The 9,910-nt window shown below is 42.5% G+C and overlaps 1 protein-coding gene across 1 annotated transcript in view; it reads right to left on the bottom strand.

The window, feature by feature from the left end:
- The window catches only part of Tango6 (transport and golgi organization 6 homolog), a 169,276-nt gene that overhangs the window by 132,105 nt on the left and 27,261 nt on the right, over positions 1 to 9,910 (bottom strand). The window contains exons 9-10 of the mRNA XM_005345416.2: positions 5,285 to 5,397; positions 3,284 to 3,460 (exon numbers count right to left, since the gene is read on the bottom strand). Coding sequence (XP_005345473.1) covers positions 3,284 to 3,460; positions 5,285 to 5,397 — 290 coding nt within the window. The remainder of the gene's footprint in view (positions 1 to 3,283; positions 3,461 to 5,284; positions 5,398 to 9,910) is intronic.

Genomic DNA, 9,910 nt, shown 5'->3' on the forward strand with positions numbered 1-9,910 from the left:
CTACAGGGACACATGTGTGACTGACTACAGGGGCACATGTGTGACTGACTACAGGGACACATGTGTGACTACAGGGACACATGTGTGACTACAGGTGCACATGTGTGACTACAGGGACACATGTGTGAACACAGGGGCACATGTGCCTTGGCATGAAGTTGCATGTGGAAGTGAGAGGACAATTCCCAGAACTCAGTTCTTTCCTGATACCTTATGGGATCCAGGAATCAACTCAGGTTCAGGCCTGAGCACAAGCTCTCTACCTACTGAGTCTTCAGAAGCCTAGAACCTCACAGCAACCTTGTAAAACAGCACTATTTCCATGTAGATCATCGTTAGGTAGACCCTGAAAATATTTTCCTGTACCTCCATGCTGAAGAATGAAAAGTATTAATTAGAAGCAGAGGTACAACACTTTGTAGTGCCTTAGTACCACTTCCTGAGGGAAGTGGCTTTCAGGATGAACATTGAAAATTTAAAACAAAAAATGTCACGTGTCTAAACAAAAAAAAAAAGAAAGAAAGCTGGTGTGGTGGCTCATCCCTATAATCCCAACACTTGGGATGATACAGGATGAATTGTTACAAGTTTGAGGCCAGCCTGGGCTACATGTAAGTTCAAGACTAGTCTAAGCTATAATAAGTGAACGAACACAACAATAAAAAAGTATGAGCCCAGTGGTGGTGGCGCACGCCTTTAATCCCGGCAGTCAGGAGGCAGAAGCAGGTGGTTCTCTGTAAGTTCAAGACCAGCCTGGTCCACAAAGTGAGTTCCAGGACAGCCAGGGCTACAAAGAAAAAGCCTATCTCAAAAACAAACAGGGGTTAGAGAGATGACTCAGGAGTTAAGAGTACTGACTGCTCTTCCAGTGAGTTCAATTCCCAGCAACCACATGGTTCCTCACCACTATCTCTAGTGGGGTCTGAGGCCCTCTTTTGGCATAAAAGTGTACATGTAGGTAGAACTCTCATATACATAAAAATAAATAAATTAAGAAAAACAAACAAACAAACAAAGTAAAAATCTAGCTCCAAAGTCATATATAAATGCTCATATAGAGTTGGGTTTTTTGTTTTTGTCTGTTTATCTTTTGGGGTTTTGTTTGTTTGTTTGCTTTTTGTGACAGGGTTTCTCTGTGTAACAGTCCTACCTGTCCTGGAACTCTTTCTGTATACAAGGTTGGCCTTGAACTCACAGAAATTTGCCTACCTCTGCCTCCTAAGTGCTGGGATTAAAGGTGTACACCACGATGCCCAGGGTCTCAGTCATTAATCCTAGCACAGAGAGGGGCAGGCAGATCTCTCTGTGAGTTACAGGCCAGCCTGGTCTACAGAGTAAACTTCAGGACAGGCTCCAAAGCTACAGAGAAACCCTGTCTTGGAAAACAAGACAAAAAACAAACAAACAAAAAAACAGAAACAGAGTCTCATTATGTAGTCAAGGCCTGGAACTAACTCCATAGACCAGGCTGGCCTCGAACTCACAGAGATCCCCCTACCTCTGCCTCCCAAGTGCTGGGATTAAAGGTGTGTGCCACCACCACCCAGCTAAAATTTCTTTAAAACAACTTCTTATTGGAAACTTCTGCTAGGCTAATGGCAGAGAGAAAGTGAAACAGATCAAGTTGCCTGCCCTGCCCTGACAACACACACACATCACACACATATACATACATGCACACACATACACACACAGTTTTCAATCTTTTGGAAATTCTGACTGTTTTAAGTGTCAATGGGCATTTTTCTTTTTTAAACCAGGTGTTCATGTAACTTTTTTTTTTTTTTGGTGTGTGCTACAATGCCAAAAGGGCTGTACCCCTAACTGGAACAGACACCCAGATTTTAAGGAGTGGTTGCTTCTGGCAGTAGATATCCATTTAATCACTGGTTACTAACTATATTCTCATCAGGAAGTAAAATAATAGTTTCAATGAGAACTGGGTTTTCATATATACGTGTACTAATTAAACATGCCAAATACTTTTAAACTCATATTCAATGGGCTCAGTTAATAGACCTGCTAATATTTAATGGTTCTCAGGAAGCTTCCATTAGTCTGATAATTCTACTTTAATATTATGTTTTTTCTATTTTCCTTGTTTATCATATTCAGTATATGTTTTACATTTTCGGCAAGTTAATCATGAATATAAAGTTAAATTTAAGCACTTCTACAAAGAGCCACACTTTGCACGTGACCAGAAGGGAGCAGCTGGGCCAGTGACATACTAAACATCTCCAGCCAACAGAAGCTTGGGTTGAGAAAGCAGCATCCTCCTCCACAGATCATCACAAAGTGGGAACAATGTAAAGTACAGACTTGCAGGGCTGGGAGCACAGCTCAGTTGCCTCGGATGCATGCCAATCTCCAGCACCACGAAAATAAAATACTTAGGAGATATTGTAGAAACAAACTATCCACTCTACTAAGATGTATTAAGTACTTTTTGTTTGTTTGGTTGTTTGTTTTGTTTTTCCAGACAGGGTTTCTCTGTGTGGTTCTGGCTGTCCCGAAATTAGCTCTATAGATCAGGCTGACCTTGAACTCAGATCCTATCTCTGCCTCCAGAATGCTAGGATTAAAGGCTTGCGCCACCACTGCCCAGCCTAGTAAGTACTTTCCAATCCATTCTTACGAAAATCAAACCTCATTATAAAATTACCAACTTCAGTAATCAAACAATTTCCATTAGAAATACGGCTGGAGAGTGGGCAAGAGAGATGGTTCAGCAGGTAAGAGCTCTTCCAGAGGTCCTGGGTGTGATTCCCAACATCCACACAGTGGCTCATAACCATCTGTAACTCAGGTTCCAGGGGATTAGACACCCTCTGCTGCACAAGGCATACATGCATACAGACAAAACACCATACACATAAAATAAATGGATAAATAATTTTTAACTTAAAAAAAATCACTAAAGGCATGCAAAACCATATTGCTTTTTGAGTCAGAAACAGAACTGGATTGCTCTGGTGTTATGGGGGTACGTGAGCTGCCCTTTGCTCTGGCTCAATGGCAAACAGTGAGCCGTAACTGGGCTTGCTGTGATGTGGAGCTGTGAGGCTCCAGTAAACCGTACCTACTGTTAGCTGGCACCTTGGAATAACACCCAGAGGGTCATTTAAGGCTCTGGTTTTTTAAGGATCATAAATAGCAAGTGCCTTGGCTGCCTGTTTCTGGTTTCCTTTCCAGCAGCGCCCCTTAGTGGTTGCCTCGCAGAACGATGAAATATATAAAATTCTGTCAGGTCTGACATCAGAGGGTGGGTGAGTGAGCTCACCTAACGGTCTCTTGGACGGTAATCACAACGCCACCGTGCATGGCAGCTCTAAACTGACACTGAGGATGGAGGGAGGGCACAGCTTTGTCCAACCCCGAGAATCCTTTCAGGCTGGCAATTGCCTTCTTCCTTTCCAGCTTCACCAGAATCCATAACAAGATCTCTTGGCAAAGCGACCTGGCAGAAAAAGCAGTTATGAATGAACGAGCCTGTCATCATACTCCATGCAGCTAACAAGCTATTCGGAAAAGGAAAGAAAGACTGTCGGGTACCCAAATGCTGCCCTGTCACTGGCTGCTGACACGCAGGAAAAGAAAGCGTGAATCCTTCACATTTCCGAGTACAAATGCCCTGGAAGTCACCCAGGGACAGCCTAACCGTTGGCTCTGGAAGCAGCTCTGGTTGCCACACGAGCATCGTGTTATTATTATTATTTTTTTTACTTCAAGTGTGTTCTACTTGTGCTAAGACATTATGAATGAAAGCATGCACTAAAAAAAGAATTATTCTCAGGGCATCAACAGCTGGTGACCAAGAAATAGCATATCTAAGTACAAAGGGCTAGACTGATACAGGCACCCTCCTTGTCAGTCTTTGATGAGACTGCAACAGTGCTAGAGGCTTGTTTTAAAGATTTTTACTTTTAGGCTGGGCATGGTTACACATGCCTTTAGTCATAAATACAGGGTGAGCACCTTTCTTCACTATTAGCAAACATGCTAATGATTGCTATGAGTTATTGAGCTTACTGTTAGTAGAGAACGGTGCTAGGGACTCCAGGACACACCCTGTTCAAGGGACCCAGGAAAGAACTGTGCTACTGTTGCCTATCAGTTTTGTTTGCTTTTTCTTTTTTCTCTGTAGTGCTAACGGTCATATCCAAGGGTCTCATGCATTCCAGGCACGTGTTTTACCACTGAGGTACATCCTCAGCCTGCCCCAAATCAAAATTCTGTAGACTTCAGGAAGGATGTAACTATAAACTCTTACCATGTGAGAGAAATGCCACAAATAACTGAAAACAGGTAATAAAAAATAAATCTTTTTCAAGACAGGAACCAAAAGCTACGGAGAAACCCTGTCTCGAAAAATTTTTAAAAAAATCTTTTTTAAAATTAACTTGTTTCTTTAATCTTATGTGTATGAATGTTTTGCCTACATGTATGTCTGTATACTATGTTCATGCAGTGCTCAGTGGAGGCCAAAAGACAGCATCAGATCCCCAGGAACTGGAGTTACAGTTGTTAGTCACCATGTGGGTACTGTGAATCGAAGCAGGGTCTTCTACATTAGCAGTCATGGCTCCTACACCAGAGTCATCTCCCCAGCCCCTAAATGAATCAGTTTTGGTTGGTTGGTTGGTTGGTTGGTTTTGGTTTTGGAGACAGGATTTCTGTGTAGCTTTTGAGCCTGTTCTGGAACTAGCTCTTATAGAACAGGTTGACCTCAAACTCAAAGATCCTCCTGCCTCTGCCTCCCAAGTGCTGGGATTAAAGGCATGAGTCACCACCGCTGGGCATGAATCAGTTTTAAAGTAACACATAAAAGTGTTTTCTGGAAGACTGATAAGCCCCTTCCTTTTAGAATGAAAACTCTGCATCTTTAATGCCAAATTCAGGCTAAACTGTGATATACTAAATTCACATGCAGACTTTTCAGACTTGTTCTCCAGCACTCCACCAGGAAATTATAATCCATCACCTGTTTCCTCCTTCCCAGAAACAGTAAATACAGCATTTCTTACTGCTCAAACAATGGTATATTTACCCATGGAAACACCTTTCACTTCTGCTGTATAGAACAGACTATAGAAAATTACCCCCAAACTACATCCAATTCCCCTCAACCTGTAAAAATCCTTGTTCTTTTCTGTGTAAAATGAGTGAGAGAATCCTCAAACATCTTCCTACCTTTGAAAGAAAATAGCACCGTAATTTAAACTTCACTGTTTATAAACAAATGGGATTCTAATTATAAGCAAATAAAATTCTGTTTGCTTACCTTATGTGAGACACACTCTGACTGGTAAAACAGTAGAGAAAAAAGATCACCCTGAGGAGCGGAAGCAGGGCATCCAGCAATACTGGGAGAGGCTCGTTTGCCACTACATACACCTAGACACAAGAACATGATGAGATAAACCACGACCAGCCAGAGCAACAAGAACTCAACACCAGCCTTCCACAGAACTTAGAGCTTATCTTACACAGAACTTTCTCCTAAGGTGCACAATTCCAGTGTCCATGGCTGTGCTGAACCTGGCAATAGAACCATGTTGGCTATGGCAGCAAGATGTGGATTCCAGCACCTTCTCACCGACAAAATGAAAAACAGCCCAGAGTTGGGAATTCACCCATTTCCTGACCCCTTTCCTTCCTAGCTTCTGGTTGCCTCTGTGTCTCCTGATGAGTCTACTGTGATCTGTACAGTAACTGTCCTGCGGCTGAAGGCTGATCAACAGTAACTAGTATCCAACAGGAACACTAAAAACCAGTCTGAAGGACACAGCCTTGAACTCAGTAGTAGGGCCTGTACTGGACTAAGTCCTCAGAGCTGAAAGAGAAGGAAAATTGAACAAAACCTAGAGTAGAAACAAAACAGTTCACCATGGTTCATCACTTCCAAACTATGATGCTATATGGCAGCTCTATTCTCTCCAAGTCAAGAAATGCTCAAAAGATATGCTCATGGTAGCTCACATCCAAAAAGCCCAGCATTCAGAAGACCAAGGCAAGGGACTGCTGTGAGTGTGAGGCCAGCCAGAGCTATAGTAAGAAACTCTATCTTAATTGCCAGGCAATGGTGGAACACGCCTTTAATCCCAGCACTCAGGAGGCAGAAGCAGGTAGAGGGGGCATTATGGCTCGTGTCTATAATCCCAGCACCACCAAGCAGAATCAGCAGAATCAGGAAGATCACTAAAAGTTTTAGGCCAGCCTGGTGTACACAGCAAGTTCCAGGTTAACCTGGGCTACATAGCAATCATCTTTAAGTTTTTAAGAGAGAGAGAGAGAGAGAGAGAGAGAGAGAGAGAGAGAGAGAGAGAGAGAGTTGGTGTTGGGGAGATGACTCAGTCAGTAAAGCAGTTGTTGTGAGAACAAAAGCACCCACATAAAAAGCTGAGGCCAGGCGCCTTTAATCCCAGCACTCGGGAGGCAGAGGCCAGTGAATCCCTGTGAGTTCGAGGCCAGCCTGGTCTACAAGAGCTAGTTCCAGGACAGCTAGGACTGTTACACAGAGAAACCCTGTCTCAAAAAACAAAACAAAACAAAAAAACAAAACAAAACTGGGTGTAGCCATATGGTTCCTCTAACACTGAGCTAGGAAGCAGAGACAGGAGTATCCTCGGGGCTCACTGACCCGACGAGCCCCAGCTTAGTGAAGACCCTATCTCTCTGGATGACAACCAACACTGATCTCTGGCCTCTGTATGTGTATGCACAGACATGTACACATATACCCATGAGCAGGTACACAGACATATAATGCACAAAAAGTAAATGTAATAATTACTTCAGTATTTTTTAAAAATTACAATAATTTGAAGCTGGACATGGTGGCAAATGCCTGTAACCCTAGTACTTAGGAGACAGAGATGTTTATATAGTATACAGAGTACAGTATAGTCTTGAATATATAGTAAATTCCAGGCCAGCTATGGCTGCATGTCACACAGGGGCACACACGCACACACACACACACACACACACACACACACACACACACACACTGTATATGCATATATAAACTCTCCCTGTTAGTTTTAGCAGCTTTATTTAAAGAACAGGGAAACTGGAAAAGAGTGCTGTGGGTACAAATCAAAGCTATTTCTGAGAGATGAAAGCTTGTAGAGGCCCCGTGTAGAGTGAAAAAATCTGTTTTTCCAGCAAACCCTGTCCCTCTAAATGAACTCTCATTTCCCACTCCTCATGCCTCCTGACTCCTCTGTGGAGCCTGATAACTAAGGAGCTTGCTTCCTGTGCATGATCTAATTTCCATAAGCTGCAAATGAAGGGCCTTGTAGGGCTATGTTCAGAGGTAATATGCAGGCCTAATTACGGCATCACTTACTACAGGAGGTAAAAGAAGGGATCTCCCAGATAACCCAAGGGCCTATTGTCTGGCTCTGGAGCCTGTGTTCTCAGAGGTAGGTGCCATCCTTCCGCACCAGCATCTTTGATGGCTGTATACGGCCAACATACTTTAAATTTTATTTTTTTGCAGTGAAGGAGATTGAACCCAGGCCCTCAAGCATGCTAAACATGCCCTCCCCCATGATTATACCCTGGACTCAAACTTTAACATAGCCTCAACCAAGCAAATTTCTCAGAGGAATGTATTTTTGTTGATCCTAAAACTCTTAAGAAATCAATGATCTTTCTATTTAGAAAAAAACTTGTACAGCTATTTATACAAATATATTATTTAATTTTATACAAAGGCTCAGCAAAGATATACTAGGTGCCAGTTAAATGCTAAGCAAGCTTGGTGTGCTATGAATACAAGGATGAGCAAAGTCAGCTTTGAAGAAGCTTACATTCCCATGAGGAAGACAGAAAGCAACCACTAGGTAAAGGGAAGGATTATAACAAAAAATAAGAATATAAATATAGCAATATTCTTCAAAGTAGAAAGATTTAGAGACAATGTCCCTTTTGGCTCAAGTTGATAAATGATGATATATCTTTGATATTTCAAAGAATTCAATGCTTCTGCTTGATATATACATGGTTGTCACATCTTTTCCAACATCAATAGTATTCTTTCATGTACTAAGCCCAAATCTATATCTGTCAGGCTTCCTTGGTGGAAAATACTACTATAGCCTTCTAAAGCTGAGGTTCTTTTCTTTTTCTCCCTAAGACAGGGTTTCTCTGTAGCTTTGAATCCTGTCCTGGACTCACTCTGTAGACCAGGCTGGCCTTGAACTCACAGTAATGTGCCAGTCTTGCCTTCCAAGTGCTGGGATTAAAGGCGTGCGACATCACTGCCTGGCTGAAGCACTCGTTGAGTAGTCTATGGCCATAGGTTTGTTAGAGGTGACTGGGGAATGTGGCTAAGTTGCTAGAATGCTTGCCTGGCATGTGGGAACTCATGGATTTCATCCCCAGCATAGCACAGAAACTTTGTGTGGTAGCACCTTCCTTATTCCCAGCACGGGGGAGATGGACTCAGGAGCATTAGAAAATTCACAGTAAAAAATTAAAAAAAAAAAAAGGTCAAGTATAGTGGTTTTTTCTTTAAGAGTGTTTGCCTGGATGCACGTATATGCACCACATATGTGCCAGTGCTTGAGGAAGTCAGAAGTGGGTCTTGGTCCCTGAGACTAGAATTGCAGACTGTTGGGAGACATGATGTGGGTGCTGGGAATCAAGTACAGGTCTTCTCCAAGAGCAGCCAGTGTGCTTAACTGCTGAGCCATCTCTCCAGCCCCTCTGTCTCAGCTTTTACACTTATCATACAGGTATTGGCTTGGTTATTTTTTTAAATTTAATTATTGTATATACAGTGTTCTGTTTGCATTTTGCCTGCATACCAGAAGACAGCATCAGATCTCATTACAGATGGTTATGAGCCACCATGTGGTTGCTGGGTACTGAACTCCAGGACCTCTGGAAGAACAGTCAGTACTCTTAACTTTTGAGCCATCTCACTAGCCCCTAGGTATTAAGTTTTTGGCATAAGGACCAATTATGATAGTTCATGTTTTAAATAAAATGCACAGCTACATACAAATGTAAGTTTAATTGAGACTACAATAAATAAAACTGTTGTCCTAATGTATGGCCTCCTCTTAACAAATCATGATGGGGATACTCAGAACCAGATAGAATTGAGATGAATAAAAGACTGAATAAAACACTGAAATTTGGGACAGGTTGGATCTTGATTTTTACCTGTTAAAGACTAGGCTAGACAAATGCTGCCCTTGCCTGCAAGCACAGAGACCCTTTGACAGTGGCATTCCAGAACTTCTAATGCACTTGCTGAGTTTAATTAAGACATGTGAGAAGAAAAAGAACAAGGCTGTTACCTAATATAGCAAGTACTTTGCACTGTGAAAGCTTTCAGAACATATTGCCTAAAACAGTCTTTTTTTAAAAGAGTTTCTTTGAGCCAAAAAGGAACTGACAGTTTTCTGAGCACTTATGTGCTAGCTACAGTATGCTATGAACCTATCAAAAGTTACCTTATTTCACCGGGCATGGCGGCACATGCTTGTCAAACCAGCATAGCACTTGGGAAGCGGAGGGAAAAGGACCAGGAGTTTAAGGCCAGCCTGACTACGTGAGACCACATCTCAAAACAGACAAAAAAGTTACCTTTTCATCCTTACAACTCAAAGGGTAAATATGTCAGCTAGAGTCACACAGTTAAGTCCTTCACGATGTCAGAGGAGAACCCACATGTTTGGAGGACCTGGCATGTCCACTACACTGCACCAGACCTGACAACCCAACATTTGCAACCCCCACAGCTTTAAACCACACATGTGTTGGCCCATGGCTTCAAATTAGTTCAATCACGGCTGGAATTATTCCCCTAGAAAGCCTTAAAACTTCTTCAAGGCCGGGCGGTGGTGGCGCACGCCTTTAATCCCAGCACTCGGGAGGCAGAGGCAGGCGG

This window comes from Microtus ochrogaster, chromosome 4 (assembly GCF_000317375.1).
Source record: "Microtus ochrogaster isolate Prairie Vole_2 chromosome 4, MicOch1.0, whole genome shotgun sequence".
Taxonomy (NCBI): domain Eukaryota; kingdom Metazoa; phylum Chordata; class Mammalia; order Rodentia; family Cricetidae; genus Microtus; species Microtus ochrogaster.